This window comes from Eptatretus burgeri, chromosome 3 (genome assembly GCF_056783735.1).
Source record: "Eptatretus burgeri isolate ZD-2024b chromosome 3, Ebu_testis_v1, whole genome shotgun sequence".
In the NCBI taxonomy this organism is placed as follows: domain Eukaryota; kingdom Metazoa; phylum Chordata; class Myxini; order Myxiniformes; family Myxinidae; genus Eptatretus; species Eptatretus burgeri.
The window spans coordinates 101,006,424-101,030,935 of NC_140963.1; the positions used below are offsets into that span (position 1 = coordinate 101,006,424).

The 24,512-nt window shown below is 45.4% G+C and overlaps 1 protein-coding gene across 13 annotated transcripts in view; it reads left to right on the forward strand.

Moving 5' to 3' along the window:
* Positions 1-23,737, forward strand: part of LOC147030538 (histone-lysine N-methyltransferase 2C-like) — a 240,631-nt gene extending 216,894 nt beyond the window's left edge. For 10 of the 13 annotated variants that reach the window (XM_085874679.1, XM_085874678.1, XM_085874684.1 and 7 more), the window contains 10 exons: positions 106-198; positions 332-1,263; positions 13,088-13,335; positions 13,459-13,595; positions 13,955-14,088; positions 14,334-14,502; positions 14,653-14,769; positions 15,406-15,479; positions 15,964-16,075; positions 22,102-23,737. In XM_085874679.1, coding sequence (XP_085730805.1) covers positions 106-198; positions 332-1,263; positions 13,088-13,335; positions 13,459-13,595; positions 13,955-14,088; positions 14,334-14,502; positions 14,653-14,769; positions 15,406-15,479; positions 15,964-16,075; positions 22,102-22,194 — 2,109 coding nt within the window. In that variant the 3' untranslated portion in view covers positions 22,195-23,737. The remainder of the gene's footprint in view (positions 1-105; positions 199-331; positions 1,264-13,087; positions 13,336-13,458; positions 13,596-13,954; positions 14,089-14,333; positions 14,503-14,652; positions 14,770-15,405; positions 15,480-15,963; positions 16,076-22,101) is intronic. The other 3 variants (XM_085874680.1, XM_085874685.1, XM_085874686.1) reach the window with 3 other exon arrangements.
* The last annotated feature ends 775 nt before the right edge of the window (positions 23,738-24,512 follow it).

The window sequence follows — 24,512 nt, forward strand, 5'->3', positions numbered from 1 at the left end:
CTGATCACTTGCTGGTACGTTTTGCTTCACCCTTGACAGCTTACTACATGGTAACCTGCTCTAGCCTATAACACCCAGCCGTCTGGCGTGCTTGTCTGTGTGCAGGACTCTGCTGATGGCTCAGAGAGTCCTGGGTCTGAGGTTGTCTTTTGCAGCAATGCTTGCTTCATGCAGTATGCACTGGTCTTGCAAGCCAAGGTGGGTTTACGCTGCCTTTTTGTTGCTTTGCTGCTTTGCCTCCTTTGTCTTTAAGTATTATGATATTTTATTGGGTGTCAGTACAGTTTAACCATTTGTTACATTGCACACCATGGCTTGTGTTGTTGTTCAGCAGGGAAGCACAGCAGGAGGAGAGCAAGCAAGGGGTGGAGGTGTGGCTGATACTGCCACAAATGTCCTTCACCACTACAGATCTGGTTCTCCAGGTCTTTTCAAATCATCACGGAGCCCTGGATTAGAGAAGCGGCAGTTGGGTTTGGCACCACATCTTACCTCACCGCAACTGCCTCATTCACTACCATCTCCCTCACCCATTTCCGTTATGGAAGCAGAAGTAAAGAGTGAAGTGCCTAAGATTTCTCAGAAGGTGAAGCTCAGTTCTGGAGAGCCAAAGGTTGAGAGTGAATGTGGGGTTGACATTGGAGTGTCACCTGGGAAGCGGTGGAAGGGACTGCGCTGGCGCCGATGGGACATCATGACAATACCACCACTCAGTGCTGGTGGGTTCCGGCCTCCATCGGAAGATGAGATGGAGGAACTCATGAGGAAGCTGGGTACTTCTCTCAAGCCGGAGGCAATGCCATGCGACAGGCGTCGTTGCTGTTTGTGTCAAGAGCGTGGGGATGGAAGCACTGATGGGCCAGCCCGCTTGCTCAACCTCGACCTTGATATGTGGGTTCATTTGAATTGTGCCCTTTGGTCATCAGAGGTGTATGAGACCCAGGCCGGTGCACTTATGAACGTTGACATAGCTGCAAGCCGTGGACTCATTACACGTTGCCTGGTCTGCCAGCATCTGGGCGCTACGACAAGCTGCAATCGCCTCCGCTGTATGAACACTTTCCACTTTTCCTGTGCTCAGCGTGCACGCTGCACTTTCTTCAAAGACAAGACAGTACTCTGCCCTGCACACAGATTACGTGGAGATGCCTGTGACCTAGAGCTGTCATGTTTCTCTGTCTTTCGTCGGGTTTTTGTCTTTCGTAACGAGCTGCAACAGCTTTCCGAGATGCTGCAAAGAAGTGACGGCACACAAACCTTCAGGTGCTATGGTCCCTCTCTCCCTCCCTCCTTCACTCCCCTTCCCCCCTCTCTCTCTCTCTCTCTTTCTCTCTCATTAGAAAACATTTTCATAATTTGGAATAATAAGACTTAAAAACTCAATGTTGTCTTTATTTCTTTAAAATGCTCTTCTTCCATGAATTTATAAAGGCATTGAATTATAATGATGAATCCGATTGTCAAAGAACGTGACTGCAGTTCTTTGACATACATAGTATGTCAAAGAACACATGATTTTCAAATGGATTGTGATGCTTGGCAAAAAAAACAATTCACAAAAACACCTTCCTGGAATCAATCCATCCACATTATCTGGAATGGTCGCCTTAATCATCGTAGTAGTAAACTAAATCATTTTATAAATTGCTTAAGTTTATAAAAGTTGGCCGCAAGTTTTCCAAGGTGACCTTTTCGGAAGAGTAATCATTTGAGAATGATGCACTGGGTGTCCCACCCGTCTCTGAGCCATTTATTTATTGATTGATTTACTGATTTCTAGAAATGGAATTAAGGATTTTGATGTAATAGTAGACATGCGCTATGTGCTGTGCATGTCCCAATGAGGATGGTTCTGGTAGTTCTCTCAGAGTCAAACATTCTAACTGTTACTTGAGGAGACTGGGAATTTGAAGCCACTAATTTCTAATTATTGACAGAAAACCTCTAGGGTGAAATTTTGCGTTGACTTTTCACGTAACCAAGAAGCCACAATTGCAATCGAGAAAAGACCAAAACCCATAGTGCAGCATTTAACAGTGGTCACACGTCTACACCATGGCAAATCGTCCATTTGACCGGTCACATTTTAATGTTCCGAAACCAATCAAGTGGGATGTTCACGGAACTTGTCAGGAATTTTCCTTATTACGGTGATCATTCATAAGTTTGCCTGGTGTTGGCTTAATGGTTAGGGTGGTGGGCTTGCGATCCTAGGATCCTGAGTTCAAATCCCGCTCAGCTGTTGAATTAATACCAGGTGGGGTTAACTCAACCTGTCATCCTTCCGAGGTCGGCAAAAATGAGTGCCAGCTTGCTGGTATACTGTGTCGGAGTGTCGACCCGTCCAGGATTGTGCCCAATAGCCAAGGAGACTGGTTAGACAGCACCAACGCTCTGCACAGAGTATGGTCCCAATGGATGGATGGATACATAAGTTTGAGCCATCCTTCGTTTCATATCCGAAGTGGAGCATCATGGGATCAAAAGGTCAAAACCAGCTTTTTCAGCCTTCTATCAAAATTTGTGATTAACTTGTGTCAAGGACCACACTGAAGATGTGTGACCACTCAACATGTTTTACTAAGTTTTTTTTTCCAGCCTCCATGGGAAGTTGGTGTGTGTGTGTGTGTGTGTGTGTGTGTGTGTGTGTGTGTGTGTGTGTGTGTGTGTGTGTGTGTGTGTGTGTGTGTGTGTGTGTGTGTGTGTGTGTGTGTGTGTGTGTGTGTGTGTGTGTGTGTGTCGGTCGTTGGTTGTCATCCCCATATGCGGGTTTCAGAATGTGGAATGATGCCCTCCAAGGTCTCGGAATAGTGGTGTGCCTTCGCGTATATATGTGTGTAAGTGTATGTTGTTGTTGGCTGACATCTCCACACACAGGTGGGTTTGAGGAGATGAAACGGAGACCTACGAGGTCTCAAAGTATCCACTTCCGTGCTTATACCTGCCCAGGCCGTAACTTATTTCTTCTTCTTTTTTTAACTATTTGAGCTTTTGTCATCAAACATTCAACAAAGCTTTATTAGAATATGGAGAAGACAAATTAATAATTTGGTCAAAAGGTCAAAGGTCAACTTCACGTAAAATCATCAATTTTCATCCAATTGACATGAAATTTAAAGAATTTGCATGTTGGGTCACTGAATTGGTTCACCAATCAAAAGCGAGAAGCCCATTTTTTGTTTTTAGATCCAAACGTCACAATTGCATAAATTGTCAATTTTCATCCAATTGACTTGAAATTTGAGCAGGGTTTGCAGATTAGGTCACATAAGCTTATTGCTTTTGTGGTCAAAAGGTCAAGGTCACGAAAAATCGTCAATGCTTGTGTATTTTATTTATCTCTTTTTTCTCCATGATGTTTAGCATAAGGAAGAAGAAGAAGTCCGAATACCTAGCGGACGTGGACGGGCTTTGCATTTTCAGATGCTTTCTCGTCTTCTTTGCAGTTGCGAGGCTCATGGAAGAACAAGGCAGACCAGACAGTGAGACAAATATCAAGGGAATGAATGAACAGGAAAAGAGTAGGGGGGTTTTTGTAAGTAAGAAACTAGTAAGTAAAATAAGATGGTTGGGTTTATAGGAAAGATTGACCCTTTGACCCCAGTGGCCGTTTTACCAGCCGCTATTCAAACCTCCATATACCCTAGCGACCGTTTTACCAGCCGCTATTCAAACCTCCATATACCCTCGCGACCATTTTACCAGCCGCTATTCAAACCTCCACATACCCTAGCGACCGTTTTACCAGCCGCTATTCAAACCTCCATATACCCTAGCGACTGTTTTACCAGCCGCTATTCAAACCTCCACATACCCTAGCGACCGTTTTACCAGCCGTTATGCAAACCTCCACATACTCTAGCGACCGTTTTACCAGCCGCTATTCAAACCTCCATATACCCTAGCGACCGTTTTACCAGCCGCTATTCAAACCTCCACATACCCTAGCGACCGTTTTACCAGCCGCTATTCAAACCTCCACATACCCTAGCGACCCTTTTACCAGCCGCTATTCAAACCTCCATATACCCTAGCGACCGTTTTACCAGCCGCTATTCAAACCTCCACATACCCTCGCGACCGTTTTACCAGCCGCTATTCAAACCTCCATATACCCTAGCGACCGTTTTACCAGCCGCTATTCAAACCTCCATATACCCTAGCGACCGTTTTACCAGCCGTTATGCAAACCTCCACATACTCTAGCGACCGTTTTACCAGCCGCTATTCAAACCTCCATATACCCTAGCGACCGTTTTACCAGCCGCTATTCAAACCTCCACATACCCTAGCGACCGTTTTACCAGCCGCTATTCAAACCTCCACATACACTAGCGACCGTTTTACCAGCCGCTATTCAAACCTCCACATACCCTAGCGACCGTTTTACCAGCCGCTATTCAAACCTCCACATACCCAAGCGACCGTTTTACCAGCCGCTATTCAAACCTCCATATACCCTAGCGACCGTTTTACCAGCCGCTATTCAAACCTCCACATACCCTAGCGACCGTTTTACCAGCCGCTATTCAAACCTCCACATACCCTAGCGACCGTTTTACCAGCCGCTATTCAAACCTCCATATACCCTAGCGACCGTTTTACCAGCCGCTATTCAAACCTCCACATACCCTAGCGACCGTTTTACCAGCCGCTATTCAAACCTCCACATACCCTAGCGACCGTTTTACCAGCCGCTATTCAAACCTCCACATACCCTCGCGACCGTTTTACCAGCCGTTATGCAAACCTCCACATACTCTAGCGACCATTTTACCAGCCGCTATTCAAACCTCCATATACCCTAGCGACCGTTTTACCAGCCGCTATTCAAACCTCCACATACCCTAGCGACCATTTTACCAGCCGCTATTCAAACCTCCATATACCCTAGCGACCGTTTTACCAGCCGCTATTCAAACCTCCACATACCCTAGCGACCGTTTTACCAGCCGCTATTCAAACCTCCACATACCCTAGCGACCGTTTTACCAGCCGCTATTCAAACCTCCACATACCCTAGCGACCGTTTTACCAGCCGCTATTCAAACCTCCACATACCCTAGCGACCGTTTTACCAGCCGCTATTCAAACCTCCACATACCCTAGCGACCATTTTACCAGCCGCTATTCAAACCTCCATATACCCTAGCGACCGTTTTACCAGCCGCTATTCAAACCTCCACATACCCTAGCGACCGTTTTACCAGCCGCTATTCAAACCTCCACATACCCTAGCGACCGTTTTACCAGCCGCTATTCAAACCTCCACATACCCTAGCGACCGTTTTACCAGCCGCTATTCAAACCTCCACATACCCGAGCGACCGTTTTACCAGCCGCTATTCAAACCTCCACATACCCTAGCGACCGTTTTACCAGCCGTTATGCAAACCTCCACATACTCTAGCGACCGTTTTACCAGCCGCTATTCAAACCTCCATATACCCTCGCGACCGTTTTACCAGCCGCTATTCAAACCTCCATATACCCTTGCGACCGTTTTACCAGCCGCTATGCAAACCTCCACATATCCTAGCGACCGTTTTACCAGCCGCTATTCAAACCTCCACATACCCTAGCGACCGTTTTACCAGCCGCTATTCAAACCTCCACATACCCTCGCGACCGTTTTACCAGCCGCTATTCAAACCTCCACATACCCTAGCGACCGTTTTACCAGCCGCTATTCAAACCTCCATATACCCTTGCGACCGTTTTACCAGCCGTAATGCAAACCTCCACATACTCTAGCGAACGTTTTACCAGCCGCTATTCAAACCTCCATATACCCTAGCGACCGTTTTACCAGCCGCTATTCAAACCTCCACATACCCTAGCGACCGTTTTACCAGCCGCTATTCAAACCTCTACATACCCTCGCGACCGTTTTACCAGCTGCTATTCAAACCTCCATATACCCTTGCGACCGTTTTACCAGCCGTTATGCAAACCTCCACATACTCTAGCGACCGTTTTACCAGCCGCTATTCAAACCTCCATATACCCTAGCGACCGTTTTACCAGCCGCTATTCAAACCTCCACATACCCTAGCGACCGTTTTACCAGCCGCTATTCAAACCTCCACATACCCTCGCGACCGTTTTACCAGCCGCTATTCAAACCTCCACATACCCGAGCGACCGTTTTACCAGCCGCTATGCAAACCTCCACATACCCTAGCGACCGTTTTACCAGCCGCTATTCAAACCTCCACATACCCTCGCGACCGTTTTACCAGCTGCTATTCAAACCTCCATATACCCTTGCGACCGTTTTACCAGCCGTTATGCAAACCTCCACAAACTCTAGCGACCGTTTTACCAGCAGCTATTCAAACCTCCATATACCCGAGCGACCCTTTTACCAGCCGCTATTCAAACCTCCATATACCCGAGCGACCGTTTTACCAGCCGCTATTCAAACCTCCATATACCCTAGCGACCGTTTTACCAGCCGCTATTCAAACCTCCATATGCCTGAGCGGCCGGACTTTTCTCCAGGGAGCCCAGGGTGGGGGAGCCGAAAGTCCAAGGAGCTCAGGGTTCAAAGTGTTAATAGGGATAATAAAGACCATGGGTCAGAATTGGGGATGACAAGAGGTGGCGGTGCACTGCTTGCTTGAAGTCCTGTGGCGAAGAGTGAGACAGAACAGGCTCTGGAACATAGTTCCATATTTAGGAGAATTGAGGAGTAAAAGAGTTGAGGATTGCAGGCAGCCTGGATTTTGAAGTTTGCCCAGGTGGTGATAACTGGTAGAAAGCGTAGAATACATGTTCGAAGCTCATAGAAGAGAGTAGAATGGATTGGAAAAAAATGGAAAGGGGGATACATCAACAACAGAATAGAAGTGAGAGTGAGATGGGGGGGGAGTGTGGGAACACGTGTGGGCGAAGAAGCTGCACACAAGCTGAATGAAACACAGCAAGAAGAGGAAGGAAAAAGTGGGGATAGAAGAGAAAAGGAACAAACCAACCAACAAGTAACAAACAAAAACAGGAAATAAAAAGGGGATTGCTTGGAAATGGGGTCAATTTGGTGGAAGAGATCATGAGTATGGCTGGGGGATGACCTAAGGTAATGATGAACTGTGGTCTTGAAACCCTGAAGGGAAGAATGGGACTGAACAGACTGGGGAAGTTGGGTTCACAGGTGAGAGAAAAGAAGAACAAATGAGTGAAAGTGAGCAGTGAGCCTGGATTTTGAAAGTTTCACAAGAAAAGGGTTACTGTTAGACCATGTGCACCCTGCAGAAACTTGGGAAGGACAGAGAAGAGAAGGCAGAGGGTGCAAGACCAGAAAGGAGGTGGTAGAATGCGTATAGGCTCGGCCACCAACATGTCTGTGATGTGATAATAACAGACCAAGTCACTCAGCTTCATCACAAGAGATCCTAATGATTTTTGAAGGTCTTGCTTTCCACGGCATCAAGAAGGGCAAGGTGTGATGCAGAGGCAGCACAACAAAGGAGAAAGAGGAGTACTTCGTCAAGCTGTGAAGGAAGGCCTTGGCGGTTGTCAAAGTTCAGATTAGCTAAGGAAAGACCTTGCACAATCGAAAATGCCCAGTTGGCAGCTGGCTTTGAAGGCCAGAGTAGAAATGTGGTCTGCCAAAGAAAAAACATAGTTGTATGATGGTACTGCCAAAACAATTGAGTGACTTTACATCCTCAAGTGGTTTGTTTTGGAAGTACATGTTAGGGTTTGCCACATGGACCGTTCAGAGAGACAGGGAGGGTGTATGGTATTTTTAAACGTTGAAAGTCATTCCAAGTGTTGGACCAGCTCCAGATTATATCAAAATCTGCAGAGAGGGAAGAGGCTGCTGCCTGCCTGTCGGAAGGATGAAAGATGATACAGCAGAGGTCTGAATCATCAGAAAAGACAAAGGTCGGATTTTCCCAGAAAAACAGAATGATCATTGACGAAGACCTATTGTCAGGTCAGGCCAGATTATATCTGTGACTTGCTGCAGGTACCATGTAAACCTGCCCTAACCTGTTTCATGGTCAGGTTGGTGGCAACTAAACCATCTCCCCCATCAGGTTTCCTGTTGAGGAGGGTGTAGGGATATAGAAACCCAGCAGGATTAAAAACAAAACCTGACAAACGGCAGAGGAGCACCTTGTAAGCCTATGACCATCCATATCTGGTGCCAAACTGTGTCTGCAGACGTCCTCCTGCAGTTGGGTTACCTTTCTCTAAGAGGTTGGCGACAGGATTTGCACTCCAGCCACCGTAAAACACTTCATTCTGCAAAACACACAAAAAAATGGCAAAGAAAACTGAAAACCCACTCTGTGGGAGTACCTCCTGTGCAGTTGCCATTCGCAGGGCAGCCCACAGGATGACAAGATTGAGGCAAAGCCTTTGGGACCCCCATTCTTTGATGATAGGACGAAAAGCATGGGGTAACCTTCCTGGCTTGTATTGCGATGGTGTGTGGCGGGATGGTGCTGAGGTGTTGTCCACCAGACAGCAGTCTCCTCAGGTTAACCTGAAGTGGACTCTTCCTGTGAGTGCCTGGAGTGTCCGATCCCGAAGAGAGGATGACCACCTGCCTCAGATATTTGAGCTCCAATATTTGAACATCGGTATCGTTGCATTCTGAGGTTTGGAGACTGGATAGTGGTGAGATCATGGTGTGTGGTTACACATATGACTGGTGTGGTCACTCTGATGGTTATCATGCCCAAGGAGTTACTGTAGCTGTGTCAAATAAGCTGACTCCCATGATACTTGAGATAACACCGGTCAATGAGTGTAATATGAGACTGAGGATTCGTCACTCCTTGGGTGTCATTTCCCTGGTTGTTGTGTTTGCTCTGACTGAGGTGAGTGATCTCACCGTGAAGGATGATTTCTATGCCACATTCCACCCTGTGGTTGATCAGTGCCCCAGGCGTGATACTCTTCTGGTCTTGCGGGATTTCAGTGCATCGACTGGCACTGGCAGGGATGCTTATGACACGTGTTGGTCCCCATGGGTATGGAACTGTGAACCAGAATAACACTAAGTTCCTTGACTTTGCAAGAAGTCGTGGACTTACGATGGCTGGTTCATGATTTCAGCACCCACAGTCTCATTACTGGACTTGGTATTCCAATGCTGGTGGTGTGGCAAAGTAGATTGACCATGTGCTCATTGATGGTCGCTGGAGGGTGATTCAGAACTGCAGGGTCTAACGGAGGGCTCAGTTCCTCAATACCGACCACAGGCTTGTTGAAGCAACTCTGCAGTTGCAGCTTAAATCCGGGAAAATGGTACCATCCCAGCCTAGGCTGGAATTTGCCAAGTTCAAGGATGAGAGGGTAGCTGAGGAATTTGCGAACAGGCTGAGCGTGGATTTGGGGGGTCTGCTTGCTTTGGGGAATCCTGAAGAGTTGTGGAGTGCCTTCAAGATTACCATCCTTGATGTTGCTGGTGGATGTCTTGGAACTCACCATCAGGCGAAGAAAAACTTTGTCTCCCAAGGGACACTGGATACCATTGACCAGAGTGGCAGGGCCAGGCTTAATGGCAGAGCTGAGCTGTTTCGGGAGTTGAGGCGTAAAAGTGTACTTGCGCTGAGGGCGGACAATGAGGCCTACGTATGAGGAATGTTTGAAGAGGTAGAGCATCACCTGTGGTCAAGTGATTCTCATCCTGCTTACAGAGGAATTTGTGCATTGCATTCCTCCAAGACCGTCCTTTGGTGCGCTGCAGTTAGAGCAGAGAGTGGTAGGCTCTTGACAGAGGAGTCCGTAGTGAAGGCCTGCTGGGCTGGTTACTTTGAGCGGCTGTAACAGGCTGACGCACCAGCTGTTGAGTTGGATGTCAGGGATGTAACTATCCCTGTTGTTCACCCTCCAATCAACTGTGATCCTCCTTCGTTTGTGCATACACAGGCTGCGGTGAACCGTTTGAAATGGGGTAAAGTTTCTTGGATCTGAGGCATTCATGCTGAACTTCTCAAGGCTGGTGGAAATGCTGCACTCGTGTCGTTGCATGCAATTTTGTGCTCTGCCTGGAACACAGGCATCATCCCAACTGACTGGAAGAGGGGCCTTGTTGTCCCTCTCTGGAAAGGGAAGGGAAATCACCAGGACTGCACCAACTACCGAAGGGGTGACGCTGCTCTCAGTGCCGGGCAAGGTCTTTGCTCGGATAATTCTTGATAGGGTTCGCCACCATCTGCTTGAGCACCAGCGTCCAGAGCAGTCAGGCTTTACACCAAAGAGGTCAATGATTGACCATATCCTTTCTCTTCGTGTCCTCACCGAACGCAGATGAGAGTTTCGGCAGGGGCTGCTTGCAGCTTATGTTGATCTCTGTAGAGCGTTTGATTTAGTGAATCGAGATGCCCTCTGAAGGATTCTTGCTCTTCGTGGGGTGCCACCAAAACTGATCGATCTGATGTCTGAACTCTACTCTGGTACTGAGAGTGCTGTGAAGTGTGGTGGTACCATCTCTGACTTATTTCCAGTTGTTACTGGAGTTCATCAGGAGTGTGTTTTGGCCGCTACACTTTTCAGCACTTTTATGGACTGGATTTTGGGGAGGATGTCGGAGAGATCAAGCTGCGGTGCATCATTTGGGAATGTCAAGATCTCTGACCTTGATTTCGCAGATGATGAGTCATCTTTGCGGAGACTTTAGATATTCCTTTTGGGGGCCCTCGAGGTGCTGAATGAGGAGTCAAAGCCACTGGGATTACGGGTTTCCTGGGTCAAAACTGAGATACAGGCTTTCAATGACATCTTGGATGCTGCTACCTTGTCTGTACCATTTGTGGTGAATATGTTGAGGTCACTGAGAGATTCATTTACCTTGGCAGTGATATTCAGGTATCTGCATGTTATGAGCCAGAAGTCAAATCAACACTTGGGTTGGGCCTGGCGAGTCATCGGTTCACTGCATAATGGGGTGTCACGCTGTTGGTACTTATGCACGAGGACGAAAGTCTGAGTTTTTAAATCCTTGGTGCTTCCAATCGTGCTCTACGGATGTGAGACTTTTGAAGTCTGCCCAATGATCTGAGACGGAGATTTAACTCCTTCGATACCAGGTCTCTTCAGAAAATTATTGGCTATCGCTGGTCAGATTTTGTGTTCAACGAGTGGTGGCTGAGAGAAACTCAGATGACATTTGGTACCTGTATAACCTGTGAGCATCAGCTGTGGCTGTAGGGTCATGCCTCTGCTCGTTTTCCTGACGCTGATCCTGTTCACCAGATTCTCTCGGCGAGGGGGCCTCGTGAGTGGAGAACGCCAATGGGCCTCGTGTACCTCGTGTTTGCAGCAGTTTGGTCGGCACCTCATGGAGATGGTGATGGCCCGACCAGAGGCCCCTGGAGTACCGGCAGAAAGTGAACGTGACGACGCGCTGCTCTGGCACATGCTCACACACCTTATCTGATCTGATTGATGAAGATGAGGAACAAGGCTCGGCCCAAGACACCTCCTTGGGGCACTCTCTCCTTGACAGGGAGAGGAGATGAGAAGATCCCGTTCAGAGCTACAATATGGGAGTGGAGGAAGTCATTGATCCATGAGAGGAGGTGGCCTTGGATGTGATCAGTAGAGAATTTGGAGATAACAGTGGGTGCTGGACTGTATCAAATGCTTGAGATATTTTGAGATTGAGTGTGTCGATCCATTGTTGGGAGAGCAGAAACAGCATGTACAAGGTGGAATGACCGGGTCTGACACCAAATTGATGATCTGAGGCCATTGGAGAAAAAGAAGGATTTGATGTCAACTGCAATGATAGACTCCATGACGTTGCTTATAATTCAAAGCAAGCAAATAGGCCTGTTGTTATATTTGCCTGAGGACCAGCTTTTTCACCATGTTTGTGTATTGCAATGATGTCTGCTAACTTCCAGGCAGACAAAAACTGACCCAGAGAGAATGATTGAATGAACGCTTCAGAAAGAGGACGAGTAAGAGGATCAGAGCAGGTTTTTAGGACGCATACACTGATTCCGTGTGGGCCTGTCACAAAATCAGAGTCGAGGTTTGCCAGAAACTTATTCACCTTCTCAGGTGGGGAAGACAGTATCCAGGAGCAGTTGGGTGCAACTGGGTATTGTGGGTACAAAAAGTGAGGGGTTGGGTACAAGGCAAACACAGAATTGAGGCATTCGGCCTTCTCATGAGGTGAGTCAGCTGCAGTGCTATTCGAAGTGAGGGAAGTGATGAAGTGGTAGCAGAGCCAGATGTGAAAAGGTGCCATGCAGTCTTTGAAGAAGGAGACAGGTTTGAGAGTTCAGTCTTGAGGTTGGCCAAATGTTGTTTTCTTGCTTTCCTGAGAGTGGCCACACACTTCTTTCAGGGCTTGTGGAATGATCTGAGGTTACCTTCGGTCGGATTTGTCTTCCAGGAAGAGAAAGCATTTCTTTGAAGACAACTTCCTCACCCCAGGATTACGTGTACCAGGGGCAAGAGGATGGGTATGATAATTGCAGATGAGATGGTATAAATGTACAAAATGGAAAGCAAGCTAGTGTGGAATGCTCCCCCCCCCCCACCCTCTCTTTCAACATTACTGCCTCTGTTTTCTCGGCACTCTGACCCTCCCCAGAAACTCCAGGATGCATTTGTTCTTCCAGTTACCCCTTATAGGTTTTCCTTCCAAAACCCAGGCTTATTGCACATCTCATCTCTTTTGTTCATCTTTTTCCTCATTTGTGGAACCACCTTCCTGAGGCTCGTCATTCCCACTCTTCCCTCCAGGGCTTCAAACAGGCAGTGTACTACCATGTTGCATCATCTCCCATCCCTACGCACAATATTTTCTACCCCCATAACCCTACCCAACCTACCTTCAACCCTCTTACTTCACTATGTTTCCTCCCCTCTCTCTTTCTCCTCTTTTCCTTTTCATTAATTCCTTTACTTATTGTGTTCAACTATTTCCCCACTGTCAGTTTATTGCTGTTTTGCCCTTTGTTTCCTCGCTCTTGAATGCGTCTCGATGTTGTACATGAAAGGCATTAATATTTTTTATTGTTAATGCTTCATCTGCTTTGGTGCTTATCTGAAATGCAAATAAACAGCCTTACTGGAATTGAAGATTGCTTATAGCCACTGCTGCCTCCCACAGGGTTGGAAGCTTGATCTTTCGTTCTCTGGGGTACCTCCCTCAACATTGTTTGGAGGCCTTCCATAGCCCATTGGCCATCTTTCCACGAGGTTTTGAAACAACAAGGCTATACTGGAGCACACGCTATACCAACAAACGCTGTTATTACCACTGTCAAATTGGAGAGGTGAACGTAAAGCCCGAGTTCACGGTGCGCGTGGTTGAGCAGGGTCACGATGATCTGGTGCTTGTTGGAGGCACACCAAAAGGTTGGAGCCTTGGAGGCAGAGAGAAAATTATGAGTTTACATCCTGATCTGGGTTCATAATACTTGTATGAAATGTTTAATCCCACATGTGACCCCCGCATTAAATCGTCGGTGTGCCCTGTAGCTGTTTGGGAAAAGGTCCTCGAGCCGATCTCCCGCCTGAGGAAGGACGCGAACATGCTGAGGCTGTTTCCTGATTATGTACGCAGTGAGGACATGTTCGGCCTTACCGTAAGCGCCGTACGACGCATTATCGAGTCGGTAAGTTTCGGTCATGGTATTCTCACCTGTTCCTTTCCTCCAGCTCTTTGCTTTCATTTGTTTACAATTCCTTAGCCAGACCATAGATGAACAGCTTTTAGTTTATTCTTTTTCTGCCGAAAGGTAGAGCACATTAGCAGGTTTTCTTCTTATTTAACCTTGCCAACATTTCATTAGTGATGACAGTGTTTTTTTTTTTTTGTTTGTTTGTTTGTTTTTTCAATGCAATGTCAGAACTCACAAAAGGAGCAAAATGATGGGACAAAGAAGCCTTGATCGATATTGTACTGGAATGCTCCAGCACCACAAAGTGCATGACTACTTTTTGCCTGTTGGTGTACTTATTTCTTTATCCCAAGCTTCCAGGTGCTGATAGCTGCCACAATTACACTTTCCGTTTTGGGCGCCACCTTCTGATGGAGCTTCCTTTGGCCATTAATCCGTCGGGATGTGCTCGCTGTGAGCCACGTGTGCATTGCTCACGGGCCAACAGGCAAGGCATATAGTACACAGCTCTTTCTGAAGATCAGCTCAGAAAGCTGTGATGGTTTTGTTTGAACACATGTTGATACGTAGTTGTTCGCAATGAAAAACACTTTGTCAACAAGCTTTTCGAGCATATCATGAAATCGGTGAATTACACAGTTGTAAACGTCAAGCCTTTTGCATTGTCTCTTCCTTTTTTTTTTTTTTTTATCGATCTTTTTTATTCTGTTCTTGTGCACTTCCTGATTCCAGGCCATTCACACTTAATACGACGAGCACTTCCAAATCCTTCCAGAGCACAGTTACTGGGGACCTGAATGCACCTTATGGCAAACAGTTTGTGCATTCCAAGTCTTCGCAGTATCGGCGACTACGCTCAGAATGGAAAAATAACGTGTACTTGGCACGTTCAGACATTCAGGTCAGGCAAAGTTTTCGCATCGTGGCTCCACCACTGATCCCCTTTCTTTTCTCACTAATTTCCACGATGAAAATATTATTGGAATAGGGGGGAAAGGAGGGACCAGCAAGGATTGGTAACAAACAGGCGGTTATTTTGTTTCCCTGATAGGGCCTTGGTCTTTATGCTGCAAGGGACATTGAGAAACACACCATGGTCATTGAGTATATTGGTACCATCATCCGCAATGAAGTGGCGGATCGGCGGGAGAAGGTGTATAAGGCACAAGTAAGTAGCTGTCCATTTTGATTGTCAGGTTTTCCTATTATGACCAAAATTTCTCGTCTTTGATTGAATATACAGTACAGGTATTGTAACATCTTGGTAATCAGCCATGGGCCTTTTCAATAGTACTCTTGCTATATTCATGAAATAACTGTAGCCTTATTGCACATTATGATTGATTTCTCATTTGAGATATATCAGAAGGATGCACAGCTGGAATGCAGCATCGTGACCAGATTATGGTGTAATGGTTAGAGTATTCGCTCTGAGTTTGGGAGGTCAGTGGTTCAAACCGTGGCTGAGTCGCACTCAAGACATTAAAAATGCTACCTGCTGCTTCCTTGCTTGATTCTCAGCATTTAAAAAGACAGAGGACAAAAAGAACCCCATAGGCTGACTATACTAGTGTTGTTGGCTTCAATGGGTCGAATGGCCTCATATGTTGGAGTTCTTTGTAAAGGAACTCATGTCCTGACATTTATCATCAATGTCTATTCCAGTTATAGTGTATGCATTGCACACTGACTGTTACATCGAGGTGGCAAATGTTACTGGACATTGAAGTTGAGGTTCCAGAGACCGTGCCATAATTTTAACTCGAGTAAAAGTCAAAACTTCGTTGTCTGGTTATCTTTCCAGAACCGGGGCATGTACATGTTCCGTGTGGACAGCGGACACGTCATTGATGCCACACTGACTGGTGGACCTGCACGGTAATTTTCGCCTCGGTTTTATTCATGGATTTGTGTGTTGCGCTACCAAAGTGATTTCCCCACATATCTTTGTAGGGTGGGTGCTTATGAATGCAGTGACACTCGTTATTGTGCAATAACTGTGTTACTCAACCTGTCATCACTTGTGGTAAGACGTGACCTTTATTCTGAGCAAGGTAGCAGCAGACTGATTTGTGATGCAATGTGAGCCCTGCATAGTAAGTACATTCAGTGGGGAATCATCGCTCAAATAGAGGAAACCTTGTCACCTGATGATCGCAATGTGCCGACTGCAACATTGTAAGTTGCATCACCTGTTGTTGTACCTGTGCAATGGGTCAGGTCATCTGCTTATTTTGTTTTTTTTCAGATTTTATTTTTTTATTCCAGCTCAAATGTTTATACAAAGGGCAAATCATGAAGAATGTGTGAGTAAATGTGGCCTTATCTTGAGGCTTATTTTACTTGTGCTTTTGCGGAACAGGTATATCAACCATTCCTGCTTGCCGAACTGTGTCGCTGAGGTCGTGAACTTTGACAAGGAACGCAGCAAAATAATTATCATTTCAAGTCACAAGATACAGAAAGGGGAGGAGGTGAGGTTTGAACATTATGATTCCAAAGACGATTCGGCAGTGACTTTTATGATGATTGTGGCAACTTTTTAGTATAGTTAGTTGAACCATTCCAAGGAACACTCATTATGACAAATGTCATAGGTATCAGTGCTTTTTGTGGGCAATCCTATTTTGCTGAAACAATTTCAACCCATGATAATGTCGAATTTTTTTTTATCAGTGTCCTTTGATCCATTGCAGAGGAATTATTGAAATCACTATGGTTAATTTGTCAAGTGCTGTTATATCCAAATTAAACTCGTCATTGGAATTGTAGAAGGTGAAATTTAGAATATATTCGATATGTATTTGAAGGTTGATGCCAAGTGGTGTTGTGTTCATGTGCCTTGAATGCTAAGCATAATATTTATTATTTGTGGAAGTGCCAAAGACTATTAGGGGTGAGGGAGGGATGGTGGTAGTGGAGGGAGAGAGACCTGGTAAAATTAATTTTGAACCCCAACGGTCAACAGAATGCATCTGTTAATTATTGTTCACTAGCAAATACCACCGGTTGCTTCACTGATGGTATTACTAAAGGAGGGTGGGAGACAAAGAGGGGGTAAGAGGGAGAGACGGGTGGGGGAGAAAGCGTGCAGAGAGTGAAGAGGTGGAGGGAAAAAAGAGAGGAGGGAGGGGGAGCAAGGAGTGATTGGCGAAGGGAAGACAGTGAGAGGAAGGGAAGCCAGGTGTGCGGTGGAGCGTTAATTACGAATCATACTGTCTCATCAAAATGATTCTGCATAGAATAACAGTAAAGACGGAAACAAAATAGTGTCTGAAATCCATTTTCGACCGGTCATACTAAAAACATGGCATGCAGACAAACTCCCGTCTGGACAAGTCCGGAGACAAACTCCCGTCCAAACATATATACCGCCCGGACGCGTCCGGAGCCAAGCTGTCCGGACATAAGCACTGCCAGGACACGTCAAGAGACAAACCGTGCCCAGACATGTCCGGAGCCAAACACCGTCCAGACATGACCACCGTCCGGATATGTCCAGAGACAGAGACAGACAGAGAGACAGAGGGGAGGGGAGGGTGAGAGAGGAGATGTGGGAGGAGGGTACTGCACTGTATTGAGAATGGGTAGAGCAATGATGGGACAAAGCAAGAGAGAGAGAAAGGGTGGGGGGAGGATGGGGGTGGGGGAGTTAGCAGGAAGAATATTTTATGCTTTATGAACAACACACACACATACACACACGCACACACATACACACACACACACACACACGCTTGGCCAATATCGGCAATCTTTTGGGAATTGGCACGTTGCAGTCGGTGTGATGACCGACAACAGTACGTACCGTATACAACCCAGAAACCTTGAATCACTTCTTTCACCAAAAAACAACATTGCATTTATAGAGACGTTTCAGGGATATGTTCACAAACATTATTCTTTATAAGCAGCTGCATGTGATGGATGGAACAAAATTTGGCTCGGTGATTTAGCAAACACGTGAATATGCCAAACGACTCAGAAATCTGGTGTTATTTCACAACTCGTTCAAGGCAACGGATCACGAACCATTCGCTCAGGGCGACAGAGCACGAAACACTCGCTCAGCAAGATGGAGCACGAACCACTCGCTTGGCCAGACGGAGCACGAACCACTTGCTCGGCGAGACGGAGCACGAACCACTTGCTCGGCAAGACGGAGCATGAACCACTCGCTCGGCGAGACAGAGCACGAACCACTCGCTCGGCGAGACAGAGCACGAACCACTCGCTCAGCGAGACGGAGCATGAACCACCCCCCGGCGAGACGGAACACGAACCGCACACCCGGCGAGACGGAGCACGAACCACCCGCCCGGCGAGACGGAGCACGAACCACCCACCCGGCGAGACGGAGCACGAACCACTCGCCCGGTGAGACGGAGCACGAACCACCCGCTTGGCGAGACAGAGCACGAACCACCCGCCCGGCGAGACGGAGCACGAACCACTCACCCGGCGAGACTGAGCATGAACCGCGCGCCCAGTGAGACTAGCACGAACCACCCGCCCGGTGAGACGGAGCACGAACCACCCGTCCGGCGGGACAGAGCACGAACCACCCGCCCGGCGAGATGGAGCACGAACCACTCGCCCGGCATGACGTAGTGTGGAAAAAGCATCCGCAGAGAGTAAACGGTTCGCTCAGAATTACGTAGCGCGGTTTCGCTCTCGACAATGGGCGCTTGGGAAGTGGCTTAAGCACTAATGCAAGCACTCCAATTAAATTGTTGATAAGGAACGGTTGGCCAGGCTGTCGCTGCATACCATAAAGGATACCTTTAACTTTAAAGCCTATTTTCACCACCCACACAGCAGTTAATAAAATGACTATCCACAAAAGAGTTGCAGCTTCATGCAGAACAACCCTGGAGACATTGCAAAGTTCAATTGCCCGTGAAATAAACATTGCAGAAAATCCACCATTTTGCCTGCTCATCTGTGCACGTGTCAACGTGGTACATCGGTTCAGGGTCCGTGCAAATGTTCTCGCTTTTCTGTTGTTTTAAATGTCTTTTTTTTTTACCAGATTTGCTTTGATTTCCTGTAGAGCACCTCGTGAAACCTCCAAAAATATACACAGATCTGGCAGATGCTATGGAATGGCAGTCCCTCTGGGGGACAGGGTCTATCAGTGAATGCAACAAATCATTTCGCTCAATGAAGCTGGTTAATTTTGTTACGTTCTTAAATTGTTTGTTAAATCAATATAATTCTCCAAACAGTCGAAAAAGACAAGTTTAATGCTTTGTAAATTTCACATTTTCTTGTGTATGTACAGAGGAGGGAACATCGTCTTGCCTGCTTAAAGTAAATAGGTCTATCAGCTTAGTTATAAGACGTGTTATTTCTTTAAATTATCAGATTTCACAACAGATTTCAACACTTTATTCCGGACGATATTCGATTCTAAAAAGCGAAATAATATTTTGATGATATACTTTAATTAGACCATGAGAGTAGATCGTCTCATATAATGCATGAAATTGCTCAAAGCTCCTAATTTGAAAACTTACAGTACTTACAAAAGTGATATATACGATTCATAGCTATGATAAACAGGCATTCGATATGAGTGAGGAAAGTAAAAAATATACTTTCTCTTTAAGAAATTGCTGCGCCCTGTTCCAAGTCAAGGCGTGGTTGAGCAGGCCAAAAACATGGTGGCTTCAGACCCCAGCAAGGTTACCCAGGAAACATCTTAAGACCCCAGACAGCGAGCTGGCCGAGGCTTGCCTGATGAAGGATATAATTAAATAAGGCCGTTAATTATCTTCAAAAGGGGTGTTTTAGTTAACCCAAACACCCAATTTTCACTCTTGCACTTACGTGGAGTTTCCTTAGTATGCATGCAAAGTTTTATGGTTTCGGAGTTATGGAGGAGACACACTGATACACACACACACACACACACACACACACACACACACACACACACACACACACACACACACACACACACACACACACTGCCTTTTATTAGTATCGATTATTATAATGAGCCTCTATTATATCACATGGTATTGTTTGGCAGAGATAGGGCTTACATTGGTGTTCTCCATTGTATCCAAAAAAATGTAAAACAAAGCATTTGTCAATTTATTTATTTATCTATTTATTTATTTTGACTCGAGTTACAAATATTTTTAGCAGACAGGGAAATAGCACTCTCATTGTAATGTGTCAATTTTAGCTTTAACTTTGTCCATATTTGGAATGCATCTCATGAAAACTCAAACACACTTAAAATTGTTCGATCAGTGTCGTTCTGAGGTCAATCAAGGAAAGGTGTGCCTACGTACAGTCTATAAATGCACCCTTTCAAAATCAGTCCAGCTCTCTAAAGCAAGCAATCAATCACAGGGACTTTTGATGGCCATACATTGTGAGTTAATTCCCTTATAATTATAAAACGGGATTCTCATTTAATTACGAGATTGCGCTTGTTCGCAAAAGCATGCGCATCAATATAAAATGAAGAAATGTAAATCATGGCTTTCCGTGGGCGGTGCTTCCGGCACCATTTTGGGGATTGTTGTTGTTTTGCTTATATATGTTTTTCTTTCTTGTTTTTTTTTCTCTCCTTTCTTTTATGCATGATTTCGAGCGAAAAACAATATTAGAGTGAGGTCGATGGTGTGCCATCCCAAATCCCCATGCTTTCTACCCAAAGCAAGGTTGAAAGATGGCAAAAAGTTCCACCGGGATTAACCCAAAATTGAATTTTCAGTTAATTTTTCCCGTTTGACCCCTGTGACCTGATATCCCCACCCCTAGGGCATGAACCAAGGGTAAAATCCAAAGAAATTGTTACATATTTCATGCATCCCCCAATGTTGATTGCACATTCAAAGTTTCATTTAAAAACGTGCCCGTAATTGCATTTTTCGGTACTGTATTTGACCTTTTGACCCCACCCTGGGGGGACAGGGCCAAGAATAACAATGCTCTTGCACCTTCGTGCCATGTGTTAATCATAACTACTAAGTTTGGTGAATTTCTATTTCTGCCCAACTGTTGAGGTGGAGATAGCGTCAGACAGACAAACAAACAGACAAACAGAACCAATTACAATATCCCCACATTTTTGGAGGTTTTTTTTCAAAAAGCATAGGGGATAATAAAGAGAAAGAGAAAAACTAACGAGATGATAAATTAAAGGAAAAATTGATGGTCAAATTAAGTTTTCAGACAGGATCAAAAACCTCGAAGAACCAGGCAAAGGGTATTCCAACTCATTGCCAACCTGTGCAGACCAGGCAGGGAATGTGGTCGAACGATGCTTATCCTGGCTCAATATGTGCTCATCCAAGCCATTTTGCAAAAATAATCACAGTACCGACATTTCCACATGACAAAAGCTTGCATCACATTGAAAAAGGAAGAAGTAAAGGTGCAGCAGGAATAAGAAGGAAGATAAATAGCCAAATTAAATTGCCGACCAGTTTCACTAATCTCAATGGATCAATGAGAGATCGGTGGATGAATATCAGTATTGTCAAACAGTTACAGATTAGCTCTTCCATAATGATGATTTCATGTCTTGGGGGGGGTGGGGGGGAACAAAATCTTATATATCTGTACTCTTTATAATAAATAAAAATGACCGTTTTTACAGCCATTTTTCCCTGCTGTGCAGGGGTTGGCTTTTTCTTGAGGCAATGTTTCATGGCCGGATGCCCTTCCTGACGCCAACCCTGGTCGCTTCTTACGACACACAGGGATATGGTACACCTATTCTAACCGGGGCATACACCGGGACCAGTACACTGGCACTCATTTCGCCGACCTCGGAAGGATGACAGGCTGAGTCAACCCCCTGGTGTTAATTCAGCAGCCAACGGGGGTTTGAACTCAGGACCCTGAGATCCCAAGCCACCACCCTAACCACTAAGCCAACACCAGGCTTATCTGTACTCTTTATAAAGGAGGTTTTTCTGTTTGTGTGCAAAGTAAATTCAGAGCAGTTTGACTGAGAGGCAGGTGGAGTTTAGTATACATGGGAACATCATGGCAACTTTTTTTATCAGGGCTGGAAGGGGGGGTGGGTTGGGGGTTCTTTTAAGCCACTTTCATTGTTTTTCAAACATAACTAACAGCAATAACATTTACTACCATGAAAGGGGGTTGGGGGGCAGTTTTTGCCCCAAGAACAAAAAATTGGCAACATTTTCTTCTGTTTGGAAAACATTTTGGCTCCACTTAAAAAAAAAAATCCCAGAGGTAATACCTTCAGAGGTAATAAAAGTTTGCACTTAATACAATCCCTGCAGTTTTTCCCTCTGCTTCCTTCCTTAACATTCATAATGATTTCATCCTTCATGCTGTCCATCTTGCTTCAACTTCTTCCTCGATCTTGCTTCAACTGTGACATTCATTACATTTAATTCTCATCTTGCTTTCCTCTCTGCATCGCAAAATGGTTGGCGTTTCTTTGTTTATTTTTTTCACCGTTTCGTTGTTCTGTTTCCTCTTCCAACCAACATCATTCCCACAGCTCACTTACGACTACAAATTTGACTCTGATCAAGATCGGCACAAGATTCCATGTCTCTGTCGAGCTCAAAACTGCCGCAAATGGATGAACTGAGGTCTCGTGAGCACATGGGCAGACTGTGGCTCTCAGACAAGTGCTCTTCATTCCGAATCAAGTGCGATTGGATTTGTGACGATTTGAACCAGGAACAAAGAGGAGCCATCAGAGGAGTCTTCATCCTGCTGGGCGGGTCGGATGCTCCGTTGCTGCCATTTCACACTTAAACAGTGTATAGCAGGGATGTGTAAAATTAGGACACAGATGAGTTGTGTTTACATGTTTTAAAATATGTATGTATTTTAACTTTGAAATAACTTTTTTATATATCGCAAGGAATATTATTGCGCCGTGCTTTTTTTCTGACTATTCATTCGCGGCATTGAAGGCACATTTCTAGGCAAGCCTTCGTTGTCAACAGGGAGGCTGGTACTTTGTCCCTACCCCACATTACAATCAATGCCTATAGTTTTTCCCTCCACCAGGATCGAAATACGAAGTATGGGGATGTGTGGAGGGGGATAGGGAGGTGAGGGGTGGGAGGGAGACTCCATGTTGTGGTAGCTGTATTTTTATCTGCCAGTGCTACGTGCATGTCAGGCAGAGGGCACAATTATACAGACCAAACACGGACCATGCAGAGCGACTTTTTCCGCATGCAGACGATTGCGACCGTGGTGGAAATTGCCCCAAATTGAACCAGAGTAACCACCAGCCAATGCAGCATTGCACTTATCGGCTAGAGAAACTCGGGCAAGCTGTTTTGCTAATTTCTTCTTCTTTTTTATTTTTTCACAAAAATGCAGCTGTCCTTTTTAATCAACGATGAAATAGATCTTAGTATCATTATTGTTTCTGCCCATATTGCTTGACTTTTCTTTTCTGTTTTCTTCAAAATGATATGTACAGATTTAATCTAACAGTGTTGCTGTCTTAGACCAAACCCTGAAAGCAAGAATATTTTTAGAGTTTATTTGGTGCGCGGATGTTTTGAAGGTTCCGTCGGACTGTGAAATGGGCCACCCCCGTGGCCTGTTGTCGTTTGAGAGGCTCGCTGAGCCTTTTGTGTCGTGTTGTGTTCCGTGTTTGCAGCCGTCTCTGCCCGACCTCTTGAAGAGGCCAAAAGAAAGATGATTGGTAGCGTTAGCTCCTCGAGTTTTCTAATTAACGGGGCTCGTTTGTATAAGGTTCTATGTACACTCATTTAAAATCGTACGGACTTGTTTACAATTGCCAAAATGATACCACTTTTTACTTTTAACTGTACATGTTCAACATGCCTTCATGTGATATAATCTTATTTTTAACTTCTCATATTTTTTTTTTAATCTTGTGTATACTGTAAAGCACTTCCTCGTTCCACTCCTAGGTCTGCTTCATTAGGATGTATATGGCATGCGTCGTCTTAAGCTGACTTTGGTTAATGTATATAATTTGTCAACGTATGACTGATCATGTCATATCTGTGCTAAATGTTTTGAAAACGCTACCTGTTTTGTGCTTACGTCAAACATGCATTACAGAGGGTGATAGTAATATGGTACAAGTGAATGGAAAATGGAGTGATTATATTTACAAATAATAAACGTTTATTAGTATGCTTATCGAGTCCTTTTTCCTATAGTGAAAAAGCTTGTCGAAGGTGCTGTAATCACAATTCAGGAGGAGTATGTCATTGTGATACAATGGATGACAATGCTCCTCCTCCTCCTCCTCCTTCGTCGTCGTCGTCGTCCATATGCAGCACAAGGCTGCAGGATAGCATTATTGGCTGATGGTGCGGCTATACGGCTAATGCAATGCCCTCTGCTGGTTATGGCTGGAATTTGTAATTCATCCATAGTGCCGGCGATAGCTCGCCAACTCTTAACGAAGGACACCATGGGATCTTTAATGTCCACCAACGAATGCTGGCAGACAAGACACCCGTTTACCATCCATCCAAGGGATAACACACAAATTGATGAATCACCCTGCCTGTGAAAAGGACAATGCTGATGCTCTGGGATTGACTTTTGCCTTTCCTCCACATTTAGACACCAAGTAGCAAGCTCCCAGACCACCAGGGTGTTCTCGTTTTATTTTTCAGCCATTTATAGCAAGTGTTGACCTTTATTATGGTCATGACACCAAGTGATGATTTTATACTATTAGAGTGACAAGAATTCCGACGCGTGACACATTTTGTTTTGTCAACGTTCATCAAATCATCTTGTTATGAACATCATTGTCACCTGTTGCAGAACTGGCATCACACTTTAGTTTTTAAGCCCAGCTTGCCCATTTATGCTATTATTATTGCTCAATAAAACAACAAACTTCTCAGAAGGAAGCTTAATTTTAAGTTTATTATGAAAGAGGATAAAGTTTGCCTC